This window comes from Scleropages formosus, chromosome 4, assembly GCF_900964775.1.
Source record: "Scleropages formosus chromosome 4, fSclFor1.1, whole genome shotgun sequence".
In the NCBI taxonomy this organism is placed as follows: Eukaryota; Metazoa; Chordata; class Actinopteri; order Osteoglossiformes; family Osteoglossidae; genus Scleropages; species Scleropages formosus.
The window spans coordinates 36,026,872-36,046,260 of NC_041809.1; the positions used below are offsets into that span (position 1 = coordinate 36,026,872).

Sequence of the window (19,389 nt, forward strand, 5' to 3'; positions counted from 1 at the left end):
AAATTAGCAAATGTACTGATTTCATCCATTGTCCAATAGAAGTACGGAGACTTGGAAGGCTAAAGCAATCGTCTCCAACCAACGTTATACCTCTGAGTGCGATTAGGCGTCCTGTCATTTCCGGTCTAGGGACTGAGGCTGATGTTTTCGCTGGAGTAACCAGGCCTGAATGTGTAGTTAGCTGAAGGATTTCGTTTCTGCTCTGTTGTTTTGGGTTGTAATTGTTTTTTTTTTTAACGAACGGGTCAATTTATCACCCAGGTCTCTACTGATTCACTTTTGAGAGAGGAAGCGAATTTGTGTGAAGATGCCTGAACGAGAGAGTAAGTTTGTTTTGAGCAGTAGCCGAGCCCGCGCGGTGGGGTGGACTGACTGAGTTCAGTCCAGTTACTCTTGTAGCGCTTAATAAGTTAATTCACATTAATTCTTTTATTTGTATTCTTCCGAACGTAAATTCGGTGCGCTATTGCATTTAAACTCTTAAAAATGTCATAATTTTTTGGAAGTTTGTTTGTCTCCTGTTCTGGCAGTCTAGTAACGACGACGTCGTCGGTACCTGAAAAACACAGGAAAACACACAGTGACAGTGACGAAGGCATAAAATCACAAATTTACAAAAATTACTAGTGCAAAAATCCAACTAACGAGATTTTATATATATACGCGTATATAAACTTATAAATAAAGTGTGCAGTAGTGCGTAATGCAATGTAAACAAACAGGGAAGTCGTAACATGTGCAAAGTCCTGCACGTTCTGTTCTATTTATTTCATTTTCCTAAACTGATCTTGTGTCATTCTTTAAGTAGACATGAGGAATCTGGTTTAATGTGGTATTTTTTGTATCTGTGTCAGATTTACATTATTCATTTAGCTGATACTTTTCTCCAAAGCAACTTAAGTCTTATAACGTTAACCTACCTACAGTTATTTACCCATTACAGCTGGGTCATTTTAGTAGAGCAATTTTGGGTAAGTACATTGCTTAAGGGTACTACAGTCAGAGGGGAGATTTAAACTTGCGATCTTTGTGCTCAGGCAGCATAACCACTATGCTACCAGCTGTCAGATACTTAATAATTAATTGCTCTGCCTTATATAAATGGAGCTGGAGGAGGATGCTGTGACACTTCTAGTCCTAATCTGTGCTTGAACAAATCACTGGGCTCCTCATGGCATCAGGATTTGGCATCAGCGGTAACCCTGTGGGTGTGTTTCCTTCAGCGGAGCTCTACTCCAATCCCCTGGCTCCGGACGGCCATGAGGTGGAGGATCACCGGTCAGCACTCCAGTGAGTCCAGCGCACTGCTTCTGATATCATGACAGCACCCATGTGCCCTATTCTGGTGTCACTTGTTTCCTCTTTGTCTGATGTTAGATGTGATTACATGCTGCCCAGTAAGTACTGTAAAATAGCACTAAAGTAAGTCTTTAACGGCCAGCATGTTCCATAAAATACTTTTTAGTTAAAAATATAGAATATATTTAAATTTTATTGCAAGCAGATGAGATTTTTTTAGTAGCATCATTATTTTGATCCCAGGTTGCTTGTTGTACATTTGTACTGAAGTTTTAGCCATTTTAATTTAATCACAGATTTATTCAGTTTTCAGCTAAAGTCATGTATGTGGATGTGTTGTTTAGTTTAAATGTGATCTACTGGTTTAAAGTCACTTTGCTCACTTGCAAAAAGCATTGAAACAGAAAAGCATTAGTGTAATAAATTACCCTCACCTTCAATATTTACTTTCTGAGGATTGGCCTACTTAAAGATGTGAATTTTTTGGTGACTTTTATGTTTTGACTCTTTATTTGTCTGTCTCAGATCCAAGCTGACCAATGAAGACTTCCGTAAACTTTTGATGACCCCTCGGGCCACACCCTCTTCTGCTCCCCCTTCAAAATCCAGACATCATGAGTGAGTGACACGTTCTCTGTGTCCTGACAGTATTTATATCTGCAAGTATAACAGTTTGCACCATAGTGAAATTTCTAGTAAAATTTTAAAGCCTTCGTTTTAGTTTTGGATATGTACTCGTAACAGCCTGAAAAGTCCTTTGACATTGGCATTGTCTGGCTCTCCTATTTCATGACTGTGTCCCAAATTCCACAGGATGCCACGGGAGTATAATGAGGACGAAGATCCTGCAGCACGCAGGAGGAAGAAGAAAAGGTGAAAATGTGTAACAACCCACATTCCTGACCTACTTTGAAAAGACCATAGCTGAAAGTACTCTGAAATGATTCTGCCCCTTAAATGTGAATATTTAAGAAATATTTTTTCTTGTTGGATATTTTTCATAGGCTTGTTGTTTGTATTATAACATTTTTTGCTGCTGTTAAACATTTGTATTCCTATTACCATACGTATCGTTTACAGGGTGCATTGGTAAGGTGCAGTCAGCAATATTGATGGTGTGTTTCTAGACGTGTACAATGATAGTCACACATTTTTGAAGAAATTTCATTCTGTACCCAGTTTCAGTTCTTTGCTCCTCTCTGCTTGCAAGAAACTTCAGTTGTGATTTAAAAAAAAAAAAAAAAAAAAAAAAAAAAAGAGTGCTTTAAAGGATTCCTCCACCGCCCTTATTCATTTCCAGCATGAAGATGTAACAATTTTATAACTGCACTATTAGTTTCTTGATTTTAGGGTAATTCTGTTGCACTGCACTTTTATTTACCACTGTAATATATTCTAGAGAACATGTATTCGTTACAATACATTTTTGTTGTCATTATTTTAAATGCAGTCTACTACTACAGTAAATGTTTACTTTGCAAGAGTCAAAGTGCTGACCACAGCATAATCCTTATGAATAGCAAGATACAAGGTCGTTGTACGTTTTACAGCTGTATGCACCTTTATGAATAGTATTTTGGTAGTAACTTTTGATCTGTCTGTATGCCTTTAGTTACTATGCCAAGCTGCGGCAACAGGAGCTCGAGCGGGAGCGGGAACTTGCAGAGAAATACCGTGATCGTGCCCGTGAGCGTCGTGATGGTGTAAACAAGGACTATGAGGAGACCGAGCTCATCAGCACCACGGCCAACTACAGGGCGGTGGGGCCAACTGCTGAGGCGTGAGTACCCCAGCATTGCTGCTCCAAGTCACCCTTCCTGTCCCAGTGATGAGTGATCCCAGTTTCACAGTAATGGCGTGCTTTCACAGTGATCACTTTGTTTCCTCTTTCTCTTTTTCTCTCTGTTATGGTGTCCTTGTGTTTTTTTGCCTGCAGTGACAAGTCAGCAGCTGAGAAGAGGAGGCAGCTGATCCAGGAGTCCAAGTTCTTGGGTGGTGACATGGAGCACACTCACTTGGTGAAAGGGTTGGATTTTGCCCTGCTGCAGAAGGTCAGTCTGTCCTTTCTTAATTAGGTACATGAGACATCCCTATTTAGGGAGAGTTTCTGGGGGAAAAGAAATATAGGGCATCCTGTTCTGAAGCCTCCTTTGGGCTGACATACGGATGAATAATAAGTGCACAGCACTCCCTAAGTAGAACTGGGCCACAAGAGCTCCAGGAACAAGATACATCTGCAAAGTAAGAACAAGAGCGGCGGATGATTGCATTTGTTTGTATGTCATTCTCAGGTAAGGGCTGAAATCACAAGCAAGGAAAAAGAAGAGGAAGACATGCTGGAAAAAGCGCAGAAGGAAGTCAAGTATGTGACCTGAACTATCATGTGTTTGCGTTTAACATCATAATTAACAAATGTGTGTTTCTCTGTGAGACACATCTTAAAATTTCTTCCAATTCTCTTCCAGGAAAGATGAAGATCCAGAGCAGAAAATTGAGTTTAAGACCCGCCTGGGTGAGTGTCTTCCTTGAGACTTAGATGTTGAGTGGGTGCTTATTCAGGGTTGTCTTTTCAGCATTATGACTGATCAGTAAATTAGTCTTACCCTGCCTTACAAAAGCAATACATTTCTGAAAACACTTCACAATGTAAAATCTCATAAGTTGAAGACTACCATGGTTTCCAGAGGTACAATTTCTACATCTATTACAAACTAGTTACTTAACAAACACACACAGACAAAGCACACATCTATAATACTCAATGTTTATGCTGTATAGCGTTCCCATGTTCTCTCCATATTTTTGTGGGTTTCCTCCCATATTCCAAAGACATGCAGTTCAAGTGAATTGTCAAAGCTAAATTGCCCTCATTGTGTAAGTGTGTGTGTGTGTGTGTGTGTGTGTGTGTGTGTGTGTGTGTGTGTGTGTGTGTGTGTGTGTGTGTGTTTTTGACCACCCTGCGACGGACCAGCATCCTGCCCAGGGTGTACCCCACAGCCTTATGTCCTGTGATTCTAAGAAAGGGTCTGGACCTCTGATCTTGACCAGGATAAGTGGTTAGTCAAAATGAATGAATAAATGAATGTGCTCATGTATTAATTCAACCTTGAGTGCAAAAAATAGAACAGTAAAGACAAAGAAATCATTGAAAAGAATGCAAATGAATTGACACTTAACAAGCTGACATGATTTGAATACTTCAAACAGGAGCCATGAGTACTGAGATTATAGTGAGTGAAACTAGCAAGCAAGGGCTTGTGAAGGTTGAGAATGAATCAAACCATAACGGTAATGAAGACTGTATGATGGTAAACATGTCTTGTGTGGTCGTATCTTGTGGTATGACTGTGATAATAGACGTGCCATAATATCTAAGGTTTTTGCAGGAACACATGTCTCACTGTTGAGAATGTTGTCTCTCTGTCATCCAGGCAGGAACACCTACCGCATCCTGTTCAAGAGCCGTCAGAATGAGCGCAACGAGCTCTTCCTGCCGGGCCGCATGGCCTACGTGGTGGACCTGGAGGACGAGTACGCTGACACAGATATCCCCACTACACTTATCCGCAGCAAGGCCGACTGCCCCACTATGGAGGTGAGTGTCCCGCTTAGCCTGCATATAAACATCTCAATGGACCACATTAATAGTGTTTTTCATTGTGTTGCTCTGTGTTTGTACCTTTTTTGCTCAGATCAGTCCAGCTCATGACCTATTGCGTAATTGAACTTGTCTTGTGTAATTTAGGTATTTTGTTACGATTTTCTACTAGTTGAATTTATACGAAGAATTTCATGTGCCTCGATGTCACGTGCCCCCTCCCCTCCACAGGCCCAAACCACTCTCACCACTAATGACATTGTCATTAGCAAACTGACCCAGATCCTGTCCTACCTGCGGCAAGGGACACGTAACAAGAAAATGAAGAAAAAGGAAAAAGGTTAGGTCGTGCCAGAAAAGTTGCTCTTTTTTTCTTTTTCTTTTTTTGTGTGTGTGTCACTAAGTAACCAGTCATTTGTGGTTCTTCCCTGGTTAATGTTACAAAAGTCAGCAAGTGGGACACAGTAGTAATTTGAATTTATCACAGAAACTGTAGTCTTCACATCTTTTGCAGTCCCCCCCCCCCTAACAGTTATGCATGTGTTGCACTTTGCTTTCAGGTAAACTTGATGACAAAAAGCCTCCAGAAGCTGATATTAAGTAAGCATCATTTATGTTCTGCATTCAGTACTGTTCCTCATGAAATTAGTTCTACACAGAATTTCGTTAAGGTCTCTCTGTCGAAGACTTCACGTAGAAGATTTGGCATGAGAAGAACTGCACTTCCAGTGAGCGGCGGTATTTTTCGGACATGAAGCTCTCTGATCCCCACGTGCTTTAATCTTCACAGCATCTTTGATGACATTGGAGATTACATCCCTACTGCATCCAAGCCTATTCGTGAGCGAGAGAAGGAGCGTTACCGTGAAAAGGATCGAGAGCGGGACCGAGAGCGTGACAGAGATCGGGATCGCGAGGATGACAAGAGACGCCACAACTACTTTGAGAAACCCAGAGCAGATGACGAGGTGACGTTCTACGTTTAAAAAGAAAAAGGAAAAAAAAAGAGGGCGACATCATGCTGTCATATGGTGTTTACATCATCAACATTTCAACATCGTTCTTTTGATTCAGTTCTTTAAAGAATTGCTTGTTTTCATGTTCCTTACCTCATTTGATGCAGTTGGTTTGAGTTACATTTTTTAAACACTAACTGACACTATTTTTCTTTTTACAGGCTCTTGAGATTGAAAAAGGTATTATCATTATCATAGTGTTTTTTTGTGGTGTTTGTTCCCCGTTTTTTTTTTCTTTCTTTTTTTTCCCCCCTTCCAGTCATTTGTTCTAACTGTTGTGCCTTTCCTGTTGCTGCAGGTCCAGGGTCAGTGAAAGACCAAATCAAGCTGATTAATGAGAAGTTCGCAGGACAGGCAGGTGCTCAGTGGCAGAGCCAGGAGACATATCCTTTCAGAGGAATAGTCTGGTGTGGCAAGCCAGCATTTCCACCCCAGTACCTGCAATAATGGCAAAATGCTGTCTGAGAGGCAGGATTGAACTTAATTGTGTTAAGTTAATTGTGCCCCATCTTGCAATATTTTTTTCTAAACCCCCCTTTTAGGCTCTTTTATATTTTCTCACCTCTGTTGGGAAGACTGCAAAAGCTAACACTCCTTAACCTCCTGACACTGCTGGGTCACGCCGTGAAGAGAAAAAGCATGTTGGGGACTTCTTTGGCATGTCCAACAGTTATGCTGAGTGCTACCCTGCCACGTAAGATCTTCCCCTCGTCATGGACACATTTTAGTACTCGCTTAATTCAAATTCTTGCTTGTCTTTTGAAAACCATTTGTTCAGCTCTGACTTTGCTACATTTAATCTGAATCCCCGTTTTAACCTTCTTGACTGAACTCAGAGCCCTGATATCAGCCATGAATGCAGTGAGATGGATCACTTCTGAGCATTTTCTTTTGTACAGGAAAATTTCAGTAGGACTGATGTCGCGTCTCTCCTTCACTGCTCTCCCCACACAGTTTTTACTCTCTGCTCTCTCCTCAGGATGGATGACCTTGCTGTGGACAGCGATGAAGAAGTCGACTACAGCAAGATGGACCAGGTGCGTTTCTCTCAAAAGGTTTCTTCATGTTGAAGAGTCTCCTTATGCAGCAGAGCCATAATTGTCTTTGTTCCCTGTCAATGTTTCAATAGCAGATGGCTCCTTTTTCCTAGTGGTGGGTTTTCATATGGGTTTCTTTGTCCCATCTTTAGGGCAACAAGAAGGGTCCCCTTGGTCGGTGGGACTTTGACACGCAGGAGGAGTACAGCGATTACATGAACAACAAGGAAGCACTGCCAAAGTACAGTACTCAGACACTGTTGTGCTAGGTCAAAGGGCAAGCAATGCCTCATCACAGGATCAGTACACCTTCATGATGTGCACGTTGACTCTTTCTTAGAGCATTGACCTTTTAAAGTCAGCTTCTCTTTATTTATTGTTGTGTTGTCCCTTCTGACATCTCTGCGTGTGCTGCTCCCCTCCCACTCAGGGCTGCTTTCCAGTATGGGATTAAGATGTCCGAGGGGCGGAAGACTCGACGTTTCAAGGAGACCAATGAGAAGGCAGAGCTGGACCGACAGTGGAAGAAGATCAGTGCTGTAAGTCGTCCATGAAGACGGGAGCTCTGGGGCAAGGGGGCAGTACCATGTTAATGTGATGAAAAGTGATGTTACCAAAACATTTGTGGCTGAGCTGCAGCCGTGCTTTAGCCAAAAGAATTGCAGAGTATTTAAACTACAACAGTTGTGATGTACTTTACTGAATGAGTCATGCATTGGTAATGAATTGACAAGGGTATGTCTGTAACAAGGGTATTTTAATTCAACCAAGAGATTGATGAATGGTGATAGTTGCATATTAAATGTTTTATACATTTTATTGTGTGGCTTTGACAGATCATCGAGAAGAGGAAGAAGATGGAGGCTGACGGGTTTGTGACATTTCTTTAAAGTAGCAATCAAACAGCGTCTGGTTGTCACTGTGGTGCCTGTGACAGTGATGAAGGCAAAGAGATTCACTGTTCTGCTCTTGTGAACAGCAGAGCACCCACATACAACCTTCTTCTCCGAACCCAAGGCGTTTTCTTTTTTTTTTTTTTTTTTTTTAGTAACCTGCCGAAATACCAAAGGACATTGTTTCTCATGGCACTAAATATGGAGTCATTTTAAGATCGTTTTGAGGAACTTTTATTTTTAGACAAATATGCTTTTCTTTCTGGTGTTTCACCTTTTCTCTGCTTTTTTTCGTAGGGTTGAAGTGAAGAGGCCCAAGTACTGAAGAACCTGCAAGTGTTTTTTTTTTTTTTTTTTTCTCCCCCCTTCTTTTTTCCCCCCTCTCCCATTAATGCATCTTTTTAATAAGTTTGATAGATTATTTACCAGTACATAGTTCAAACTCTAAGACTTTGTATGGTAGCATTTTGTTTGTACCTGGAAAAAAAGTCTAGTTCTCCATATTGTCTTATGGACTTTTTATATAATTATAAGTAAATGTTACTATAAACAACACAATAGACCTTGCTCTGCAACTTTCTATAAAAAAAAATAATTACCAGATTTAATTCAGTCATGTAAAACCCAATAAATTAAGTTTAAAGCAAGTCTGAAATGTCACTGATGTAAAAATATCAGGAATCTTTCCATGTGGTCGACCAACAATATGTATAGCGAGGCCCAGCCAGCACTAAGCATCTGTCCTGCTTTACTGGTCAATTAATATTAGCTGCTGTCAATTTCTCAGCTTCTCCAGGTTCCCTTCAGCAATTGAAAAGAGCCCTAAATTAGGAGTCGCTTTGCAAAACCTCTATTCAGAATAATATGAATCTACTCCGCACAACTACAAATCACCTAAGATATAACCAGCCTTTTCTTCTCTTTATTAAGCCAGCTCCACCTGAGATATAATCAAGATCTTAGAAATACTGAAGGTGGGTCCAACTTGATGACCGAAACAGGCAGAGACCTTAATGTAAAAACGTTTAACATAAAGACGGTGGTGAACGCGGTGCACATGATGGATACATTTGAAAACGTTTGACACGAGAGTCATATGGGGCCCTCGCCGTTCTCAAAATACGCGATCTAATCACAGCAGTGTGTCAATATAAATACATATAAATAATAAGGGTCCTTATCTTGCGTAGGGGTAAATATTATACCCTGTTGTGCGCGACGGAAAGGCGTTTCATAAGCAGCCTCGTTAGCGCAGTAGGTAGCGCGTCAGTCTCATAATCTGAAGGTCGTGAGTTCGATCCTCACACGGGGCACGGTATTTTTATTTTTTCCTTCAAATGACAATGTTACTTTATATTAAACATCACCTTGTACCAAAGTCTTCACTAAATAACGACGTAGTACGAAACTGCATTATCATTATACACACTTTTTACATACTTCGCCGCCAAGAACAAAAGTCGGGTCGCGTGCGCGTCACCACTTATCGTGCGTCCTCTTCTTTACAACCTAAATTTCCTACTTTGAGATCGTGGAACAAAATTAAATGATGCATAATATTTCACTAATAATATGATATTTTCCACTTATTTACAGCAAGGATATGAGCGTTTACAAGTGAGGAGTAAAAGAATCAGATTTAAATATAATTGACTTTCGGTGCATCGTAGTTTTAAACTACAAACCAAATGTAACGCAGGATTCTCTCCACTGAACGAACTTCAAAATGAAGTGCGTCATCAAACGAGTTTTTTTATTTTTTGAGTTCTACTTTTACTTGCGCGATTGTATTGCATCATTTCCTGTCATGTTACCAGGCCTCGTTAGCGCAGTAGGTAGCGCGTCAGTCTCATAATCTGAAGGTCGTGAGTTCGATCCTCACACGGGGCACAGCCTTTTTGGGACCGTGGATGTGATATCGTTAATATTAGACTTAATATTAATAATTGTGGAAAAATTCACACACTGCAGCTCAACATGACACGCGGCAGATACACCCACATTAAATAAAGCGGGAACCATTAAACCAGAGCAAAATTCCCCCTACGTGTTCAAGATCACTGTGTCAGTCCTTGCTTATAAGTGTTTTCATGAAATCATAAAGCGCTGTATTAGAATAAATAATGCTTTTTTGTTGCGACTGCGAGGGGATGCGGTGGCGCAGTGGGTTGGACCGCAGTCCTGCTCTTTGGTGGGTCTGGGGTTCGAGTCCCGCTTGGGGTGCCTTGCGACGGACTGGTGTCCCGTCCTGGGTGTGTCCCCTTCCCCCTCCGGCCTTACGCCCTGTGTTGCCGGGTAGGCTCCGGTTTCCCGTGACCCCGTGAGGGACAAGCGGTTCTGAAAGTGTGTGTGTGTGTGTGTTGCGACTGCAGTATAATGTGTTGTAAGGCCACAGCGCCCCCTAGTGTAAACTGCGGGGATCAAGTTACACACTGCGATAGTTTGACCAGCCTGTCGAGGGAGGCTTCTTTCTTTGGCACTGCAGTGTAATCTGACCTTTTACAGTTTTTTTAGCAGCCGTTTTTTTTTTTTCTTTTTCTTTTTTTTGCCAGATTTGTTATCGTACATTGAACACCTTCAGGCTTCACTGCTTTCTTAGTCTTACAAAAAAAAAAACTTTGCCGCAACGTGTACATTTCAAGTTCAAGTTTAGTTTGTTATAGGTACAAGTACCATGTACAAGTATCATGAAATTCTTCCTGAATGCTTCTCCACGGACTACGGACAAAGACAGAGACAATAGGAATACTGCACAAACAAAACAATGACAATGACAGTGAATAGTGCAACAGCAATAGCAATACATAATGGTAACAGTAATAACAGTAATGCCAGTTGACAGTCGGAGAACTCAGAACGAGAGAATGAGAATGAGAATGCTTAAGTGACAGTGTAGTTTACCAATGTGCTTGGGAGGAGCAGTCCAACTCTAGTTACTAAAAGTGGCACATTGGTTAGTGTTGTATAGTCTTGCGGCGGTGGGGTAAAAGCTGTTCCTGTACCTATAGCAGTGCGGGTTTGAATAGACCTGAGCCGCTTTGCAGATGGCATACAGATGGAGATGGAGGCGTTGATAAGCCTTTTTGATGGTTGATGCTGTGTGCTCAGTCCATGTGAGTTTGGCAGTGAGGATGACCCCTAAAAATTTGAAGCTGTTGACCCTCTCTCCAACATCCCCTCCTACGTAGATGGGCGCCTGAACCGTATCCTGTTTCCTGAAGCCAGTCACCAGCTCCTTAGTTTTACTGACATCGAGAGACTGGTTGTTGTCCTGGCTCCACTCTGCCAGGAGCCTCACCTCCTCTCCGTAGGCCGTCTCATCGTTGTTGGTGATGAGACCCACAACGGTGGTATCGTCAGCAAACTTTATGATGGTGTTGGAGCTGTGACTGGCCACACGGTCATGTGTGAACAAGGAATACAGCACCGGGCTCAGGAAGCTTCCCTGTGGAGTGCCAGTGTTGACGGTCAGCGGGGAGGAGGTATTACTGCCGATCTGCACACGCTGGGGCCTGTTGGTGAGGAAATCCAGGATCCAATTGCACAATGCGGCACTCAGTCCCAGCCCTAGTAGTTTCTGGATCAGCTTGGTTGGGGTGACAGCGTTAAATGCCGAGCTATATTGCATAGCAGTTTTTATTGTCCAGGTGAGCCAGAGTGGTGTGAAGGGTGTGTGATATTGGGTCTTCAGTGGATCTGTTGTGGCGTGAGGCAAACAGCAGTGGCTCTGAAGTGTCTGGGATGGTGTCCTTCATGTGTCCCAGCACCAGCCTCTCAAAGCATTTCATTGCAATGGGGGTCAGTGCCACCAGGCGATAGCCATTAAGGCAGCTCACTTTGTTTTTCTTAGGAACGGGGATGATGGTGGTGTTTTTGAAACAAGTGGGTACAGTTGAGATTTTTAAGGAGCTGTTAAATATGTCCGTGAACACAGCAGCCAGTGAGTTGTTAACTGCATGTTTTTAAAACTCGCCCTGAAATTCCCTCCGTCCATTTGTAAACCTTTCAGATGTGTTGTTCAAATAAACTGCGATGGACTGGTGTCCCGTCCAGGGTGCACCCCTTCTAGTCAAATCCCATCGATTCCGAGATAAAGTCCGGACTGCCGCAAATACCAAAAAAAGTAATAATATCGGTATGTGACTACAGGACGTCAAATGGAAAAGCTTGGACCTTGTGGGCCTCGTTAGCGCAGTAGGTAGCGCGTCAGTCTCATAATCTGAAGGTCGTGAGTTCGATCCTCACACGGGGCACTGACCCTTTTGCAGAACATTTACCGAGCCGCTTCTTGCTCACTGTATTTCTGTGTCGAAACCTTTTCGCCTCTTGCGTAACTGGGATAAACTGCTGACAGTAGAACTTGGAGTTTGACAGCTCTAGCAATCCTCAGTTTGCACAAGTGTCTGCTGAGTTACATTAATAACCGTGAAAGTAAATATGGTGCGCATGTATCATGGTAAACATGTAGCGGATGGTCTACAAGAGCTCATCACTCACTACACCCCAACCAGAGTGCGACACTCCTCCACTTCCGTCCGCTCGGTGGTCCCACACACAGAAGGTCCGATAGCATGCATAAAGGTTCTCTGGAACGACCTCCCCCTGTCACTCAGAACTGCTGAATCTCTGTCCACATTTAAAGAGTCTGAAAACTCACTTCGCCCCTTATCTCTCAAGCTCATGTAAGGTGTAAATGTTCATGTACCATAACTTTAAGATGATTTACACAGCTACTTCTGTAATGTAACGTTAATGTTTATATGTATCGCAGAAAAATATATATATATATATATACATTGATATATATTATATATTACCAGGGAGGCGTTCAGGAATCGTCGATATATTCGGATCAAGTTTTGTTCAAATTCATGGTGGAAAGAAACAAACTAACTGCACTTAGAACGACACACACACACACATAATACATCATAACAACAGAGCATGAATTTCAGTAATTTACATCGTTGATATACATAAAAGATACGTTGTTATTGATTATTGATCCCAGGAGAAAACCGCCTCCTACGTCTTCGTCAGCCTTTCGGACTCCTCGCTATGTACGCGACTGCATGACGTCACGTAGCCCGGGTGTTACGTACCTTGTGCCACGTGCCTCGTTAGCGCAGTAGGTAGCGCGTCAGTCTCATAATCTGAAGGTCGTGAGTTCGAGCCTCACACGGGGCAGTAAGGTTTTTCATCTTCAAAATCTGTGTTAATATTATTACAGTTCAGACAACCATTTCATAATTAGTCAGGCATCGCGTGAATATTCTTTTTAATATATATCTGCACTGGCCCATCACTGTTTCATATTTTCATTGTATTCACAGAATCACTTTTCCTTGATTCGCTACACGCTTAGAGCGGTTCCGTAAACATTTGTCCTGGAAGTGTGTATTTCTTATAACTACTAGTTTCATAAATGTATTTTAAGACACAAGGCCGACATCAATGGAACTTCGGCAAATTTATTTGTAGAAGGGCGTGTAATAATATTAAGAGCGGTTGTTGTCCTTTATTCGTTTTTACAGGTATGTCGTTTTCGCGACTGTAGTTTTAATCTTCCAGGTCCTGGAAGGTCGTGGGGAACTTAAAAGATGGCGGCCCCCACGGTAAGAACACGCGTGTGGCTGCTGCTTTTAACGTCCCGTCGCGCCTAACAACCTCCTCCCCCTCACTGAACAGGGTATATATTTCTGTTGGAGTTATTAACTGGAGACGATGTATTTTAGGAGGACACTGAAGCTGTGTTGTCGGAAAACGAAACGAACGAAGAGGTGAGGAGGAGGTGGTAACGACTCCGGCCCGGGGAAATAAAAAATTCAAAAGCGCAGTCACTGCAGTGCTCTGTACAACAAGTTCAGTTGTCTCTCTCCCTCCTCTAACCTTTCAGGAGGAAGATGCTGAAGAGGAACCCAAAGAGCCGAGGGTTCGAGAGACACCCGAGGACATCCGATTCGAAGCCATCGTGAACACCGTGTCGTTCCACCCCACGCGGGACATCCTCGCGACGGGCGACATCGACGGAGATATTTATGTGTGAGGGTCGAAACTGGTACTGTCTGGTGTTTATCTCGTGTAGTCTAGAGGCGGCTTACATGTTCCTACAGTTATTTACTCGTTTATAGCTCAGCTGGGCCGTTTACTGGAGCACTTAAGGTAAGTACCTTGTTCTAGGGTAGTACAGCTGGAGGTGGGATTCAAAAGTGCAGCCTTGGGGTCCAAAGGCAGCAGCTCTAAACACTATGCTGCCAGCTGTCCCAAGACTTGAAGTCACATACTGTGATTTATCGATTTATACACAGCTGGGCGCTGTACACATGAACGTCAAAGTGTCTTCATGAGGGACACTACAGCAGGAGGGGATTTAAACCCATGTTCACTGGGTATGAGATGATTACTGTAACCATTGTGCTACCTGCTGTACCTTAATGAAAATAGTAAAACTGGATAGCTGGTAGCATAGTGGTTAGAGCAGCTCTCTTTGGACCCAAAGGTTGCAGGTTTGAATCCCACCTCCAGCTGGATGCTTTATGAAGAAATTTGGCTGGGGCTGCACTTTGTTAAATGTGTGGCTCTTATGCACACATTTACTTATTTGGCTTTTCTCCAAAGTGACTTCTAATGAACTCCCTGTAGTGTTATCAGCCCACACACCTTCGTCACCACGGTGACTTACACTGCTAGATACACTACTTACACTGGGTCACTCATCCATACATCAGTGGAACACACTCTCTATGTCTGTAACTCACACTATAGGAGAACCTGAACAATATGTCTTTGGAGTGTGGGAGGAAACCAGAGCACCCACAGGAAACCCACGCAGACACAGGGAGAACATGTAAACTCCACACAGACTAAGCAGAGATTGAACCCGCGTCCTCTCACTCTACCTAGGTGCTGTGAGACAGTAGCACTACTCGCTATGCCACCCATCTCACCCCCCTTCCCATTGTCTCCTTTGGTGAAGGACTTTTTTATTTTGCGTCTCCCACTCCTCTTGTGGACTTTGATTAATGAAACCCAGTTGACCCACAAAACTGAGTTGAAGGCAGTGGCTCTAACTACTACACCACCTACTGTTAAACAGGAGAACTACAAGGAGCTCCTTTCTGGGATTGTATTTGTGTATCAAAGCCCATGTGTTGCTCCTGCAGGTACTCCTACTCGTGCACAGAGGGGGAGAACAAGGAGCTCTGGTCATCCGGTCATCATCTCAAGTCCTGCAGGGAGGTGGCTTTCTCACAGGACGGCCAGAGTACGTAGCACTTGTGGAGAAATTTTCACCCATGCATATCTGGCAGTAGGCTTCCCCTGAACTGATCTCATAATTCAATCTTTCACAGAACTTTTCAGTGTGTCTAAGGACAAGTCTGTTCATATTATGGATGCTGAGGTGGGAAAACTGGTCTCCCGCATCCCCAAGGCCCACAGGTGAGATTTAAAAGTGAGGGTGTTCTCATTAACGTGAATATTCCTCATGAATGTCCTAAGGACTTGTACATTTACCTGGCCGGTTTCCCCAAAGCTACTTACAATGTTAAGGTACTTACAATGATTTACCCATTTATACAGCAGGGTGACTTTACTGGAGCAATTTAGGGTACATACTTTGCTGAAGGTGGGACTCAAACCTGCAACCTTTGCTTCCAAAGGCACCAGCTCTAAACACTGCGCTACCGGTTGACCTACGTTAGATTGATTTTCAGTTGTTGTACCGTGTTAAAGCTGTTCTTTGTTAACCGTTACTTGTAAATGCTGCTTGCTGACTGGTCGCTCTGTTCTCACGTCTCTTCCCACGTCACACCATCGTCAGTGTCCCCCTCAGCACCATGTTGCTAATAGATGAGAACCTGTTAGCTACGGGGGATGACAACGGAACCTTGAAGGTGTGGGACATGCGGAAGGGGACCGCCTTTATGGATTTGAAGCATCATGAAGATTACATAAGCGACATCGCCATTGACCAGACGAAGAAGACCTTGCTCACGTCAAGGTATGATGGAGCGTTTGGGGCCGGAGGATCCCAGGAGGGTTGCTGGTATGATCTGACGCACGAGACACATGGGTGCGAGTGAAGGGCCTTTCTGAAACGTAGATGTTCGTCTCGCCTCATTCCTACAGCGGTGACGGTACGATGGGTGTGTTCAACATCAGGAGGCGACGCTTTGAGCTGTTGTCAGAGTTCCAGAGTGCAGACCTGACGTCCGTGGCCATCATGAAAGTGAGTGGGTTCTTTTCGATGTTTTAAAAATATGTACTTCTCTCCACAGCAAAGGGTGTTTATCTTTTTCATTGTCCTATAATTATAGTCTTATATACAAATATATATATATATTTCAATAGATATATTATCTATGCCTATATATATATAGATGAGATGTGTGTTTCTATGTATGTATATATGACGTGTAAATGTTTATTGTATGCAGCATCTTTTTGTTTTACCAACAAAAATGAAACATTTTCAGCAGTTTGAATTTCTGTAGTTTACACATACAATTACATTTATTTATTTATCAGACACTTTTTTCCAAAGCGACTTCCAGTGAACTCTATGCAGTGTTATCAGCCCACACCTTATCCACCATGGTGACTTACACTGCTAGATATACTACTTACACTGGGTCACTCATCCATACATCAGTGGAAAACACACACACACACTCTCTGTCACTCACACACTATTGGTGAACCTGAAAAGCCTGTCTTTGGACTGTGGGAGGAAACCAGAGCACCCAGAGGAAACCCACGCAGACACAGGGAGAACATGTAAACTCCACACAGACTAAGCAGAGATTGAACCCATGTCCTCTCACTCTACCTAGGTGCTGTGAGACAGCCCTGCCACCGTTAATAGTAACGTGTTAAAACATTGCCTGATTCTGTGACACCCCTTTAATAAGTGTTGCAACTTGTCTGTCTTGATGGTCCGCAGCGCGGTAGGAAGGTCGCTTGTGGTTCGAGTGAGGGGACGATCTATCTCTTCAACTGGAATGGTTTCGGAGCCACCAGTGACCGTTTTGCAGTGAAGGCAGAGTCTGTGGAAAGTATTGTCCCCGTCACCGACAGCATCCTGTGCGCCGCCTCCATGGACGGAGTGATAAGGTCAGAGACTTTGATGCCGCTGTAAGAACGGTGTGATTCTGCTTTCTTTGCAGTTGTTTACAGTTGAGGCTTTGTGTTTGAATGTAAATGAACAAAGTTTCTTTCTTTCTCGTATTACAGTTGATCATGTGATTCCTATTCTGGGAATTTCTGTACTTAGAACTGTATTATTTAATGCTATTCAGATATGTTATTGCTATTGTCGCATTTACAGTGTTTTTCCCATATTAGAAGGTAAAGGTTTGATACATACAACCGTGCACCGCTTAACGACTGACCACATATACGACTGTGGTCCCATAAGATTATAATGGAGCTGAAAAATTCTTATCGACTAGCAACGTCGTAGCGCAATGTGTTCCTCATGTGTTTGGGGTGGTGCTGTAAAGAAACCTACTGCACTGCCAGTCATATAAAAGTATAGCACATACAGTTATTTACAGTACATAATAATTGATAATGATAAACACGTGTTACTGCTTTACGTATTTACTGTACTGTACTTTTATCTTTATTTTACAGTGTACTCTTTCTACTTAGAAAAAAGTTTACTGTAAAACAGTATGCTGTGTTACGCCGGCAGCGGCGTCATAAATCTTGTGTTTACTGCATCTCTTGACTGCATGGAGGTTATACCATATATGTTTGTATAAGTACACTCCATGATCGAGGCTATACCGTCTAGGTGTGTATAAGTACGCTATACCATCTACGTTTCTATAAGTACACTCTATGATGTTCGCGCGACGACGAAATTGCCTAACGACGCATTTCTCAGAACGTATCCCCGTCGTTAAGTGAGGCATGTCTGTAAATGTCGGAATTAGTTTGACAGGATTGCCTGAAAAGTCAGACAGGCTTTGGTATTAGTAATTGCTAATTAAACATGTTAACTTTTTTATATACTTGCAGGGCAATCAACCTTTTGCCAAATCGGGTGTTGGGGAGCGTGGGTCAACACGTTGGGGAGCCTATCGAACAGATCGCTTGCTCACGCGATGGTCACTTCTTGGCAAGTTGTGCCCATGACCAGCTGGTGAAGTTCTGGGACATTTCAAAGCTGCCTGACATGGTGGTCAGCGACTACCGCCAAAGGAAGAAGAAAGGTCGAACCCTCAAGTCTCTCAGCAACAAGGCTTTTGGAACAGGGGACGACTTTTTCATGGGCCTTGTGGAGGAGACTGAAGCAAAAAAGGATGAGGGAGAAGAGGAAGAGATGGGACAGGAGAGTGACAGTGACACCGATAGCGACTGAAAAAGAAGGTGGTTCTTTCAAGTTAACACAAGACAGTGTGAAGGATCACATTCTTCTGACGGAATGATCCTGGTCTTTGTGAGCACCTTTGAACAATGACAAGTGATGTTCCTGCTGTAAAGTAGTATAAATGGATTGCTGGGCTCTTTTGGATCCATCGTGTGCTGTGGAAAAGGTGGAATGGCTGTTCTGGTTGAGCTGAGCGCTCTGAGACATTTACGCTGATTCATTATCAAGCGCTTTAATCCAAAGCCACGTACAATGATTATGGACCACTTGGATGACACCTTTTATCCACAGTGACTTAGGGTTAGATACACTACGTTAAACTCCTTACAGCCATTCACCCTTGTATACAGCAGAGCAATATAACACCCATTCATGTGCTCCAGCCAATCAAGGAATCAACTAATTAAGTCACTCGTTTCTCCGATAGACATGGCGAGAACCAGCATCACCATGCAGTCTTTGCATGTGCAGTTTGGGTTGGTCTCAGCCCCTTTACCCCCTGTATCCTAATTTCACCTGTCCACCAATCTCTGTAAGAATGACCTCTGTTTGGACTTCTCAAAACATGTCTGCTTTTCTTTTTTTTTGAAGCTTAAATTTAATACAGTTTTCATTGTGTATCTGTGATTTGTTTCAGACAGTTGTCTACGTAATAGGTGTGAAAGAGATGAACAACCGTACAGTATTAGTGTAATTTAATGACAGGAAACTGTCTCACGTTAATTGTTGAAGTAGTTCTCCCCATTTTAATGCTATTTCTTGATATTTTGGCAGTAATGGGTGTTAGTTTTACCGCCAAGGAATGCATACACACACATTTTCAGAACCGCTTGTCCCATACGGGGTCGCTGGGAACCGGAGCCAACCCGGTAACACAGGGCGTAGGGCCGGAGGGGGAGGGGACACAACCAGGACGGGACGCCAGTCCGTCGCAAGGCACCCCAAGCGGGACTCGAACCCCAGACCCACCGGAGAGCAGGACCCGGTCCAACCCACCGCGCCTCCTCTAAAGAATTGCATAATCTTTTACATTATTTAACAGCAAATAGCTTACATACAGAAGTGACACCATGTATGATTCATCTGTTTTTTTTTTCCTTCTTTGGGGGGGGGGGGGGGAGGTCAAAAAAAAAAGTTTTGTGTCTATCCAGTGTGTTCATGAACCGCT

General features: G+C 43.0%; 2 protein-coding genes and 4 non-coding genes across 6 annotated transcripts; all 6 read left to right on the plus strand.

The window, feature by feature from the left end:
- Nucleotides 1–106: 106 nt before the first annotated feature.
- On the plus strand, nt 107–8,375 carry ik (IK cytokine). The gene is made up of 20 exons (XM_018751575.2): nt 107–323; nt 1,224–1,290; nt 1,825–1,917; nt 2,113–2,172; nt 2,912–3,079; nt 3,236–3,350; nt 3,591–3,661; nt 3,765–3,811; nt 4,731–4,894; nt 5,129–5,237; nt 5,458–5,497; nt 5,688–5,865; nt 6,075–6,093; nt 6,212–6,296; nt 6,524–6,607; nt 6,893–6,950; nt 7,103–7,191; nt 7,381–7,489; nt 7,787–7,821; nt 8,141–8,375. Exons 1-20 carry the CDS (start codon nt 308–310, stop codon nt 8,166–8,168), a joined length of 1,635 nt encoding a protein of 544 aa, XP_018607091.1. The 5' UTR covers nt 107–307; the 3' UTR covers nt 8,169–8,375.
- A 708-nt stretch (nt 8,376–9,083) lies between these two features.
- trnam-cau (transfer RNA methionine (anticodon CAU)) lies at nt 9,084–9,156 on the plus strand. The gene has a single exon. It is a non-coding gene; the product is annotated as a tRNA-Met (tRNA).
- A 504-nt stretch (nt 9,157–9,660) lies between these two features.
- Nucleotides 9,661–9,733, plus strand: trnam-cau (transfer RNA methionine (anticodon CAU)). Its single transcript has one exon. It is a non-coding gene; the product is annotated as a tRNA-Met (tRNA).
- Nucleotides 9,734–12,023: 2,290 nt separating this feature from the next.
- trnam-cau (transfer RNA methionine (anticodon CAU)) lies at nt 12,024–12,096 on the plus strand. The gene has a single exon. It is a non-coding gene; the product is annotated as a tRNA-Met (tRNA).
- Nucleotides 12,097–12,957: 861 nt separating this feature from the next.
- Nucleotides 12,958–13,030, plus strand: trnam-cau (transfer RNA methionine (anticodon CAU)). Its single transcript has one exon. It is a non-coding gene; the product is annotated as a tRNA-Met (tRNA).
- A 378-nt stretch (nt 13,031–13,408) lies between these two features.
- Nucleotides 13,409–18,778, plus strand: wdr55 (WD repeat domain 55). The gene is made up of 9 exons (XM_018751773.2): nt 13,409–13,458; nt 13,579–13,623; nt 13,740–13,885; nt 15,007–15,107; nt 15,196–15,283; nt 15,666–15,845; nt 15,974–16,073; nt 16,788–16,957; nt 17,870–18,778. Exons 1-9 carry the CDS (start codon nt 13,444–13,446, stop codon nt 18,210–18,212), a joined length of 1,188 nt encoding a protein of 395 aa, XP_018607289.1. The 5' UTR covers nt 13,409–13,443; the 3' UTR covers nt 18,213–18,778.
- Nucleotides 18,779–19,389: the final 611 nt, after the last annotated feature.

What these genes read in the sequence shown, in the direction of transcription:
- wdr55 (XM_018751773.2), top strand. An exon ending in AAGACCTTGCTCACGTCAAG is followed by an intron (nt 15,846 to 15,973) that starts GTATGATGGAGC and finishes TCATTCCTACAG; the next exon opens with CGGTGACGGTACGATGGGTG. An exon ending in TCCATGGACGGAGTGATAAG is followed by an intron (nt 16,958 to 17,869) that starts GTCAGAGACTTT and finishes ATATACTTGCAG; the next exon opens with GGCAATCAACCTTTTGCCAA.
- ik (XM_018751575.2), top strand. An exon ending in CCGACTGCCCCACTATGGAG is followed by an intron (nt 4,895 to 5,128) that starts GTGAGTGTCCCG and finishes TCCCCTCCACAG; the next exon opens with GCCCAAACCACTCTCACCAC. An exon ending in ACTACAGCAAGATGGACCAG is followed by an intron (nt 6,951 to 7,102) that starts GTGCGTTTCTCT and finishes TCCCATCTTTAG; the next exon opens with GGCAACAAGAAGGGTCCCCT.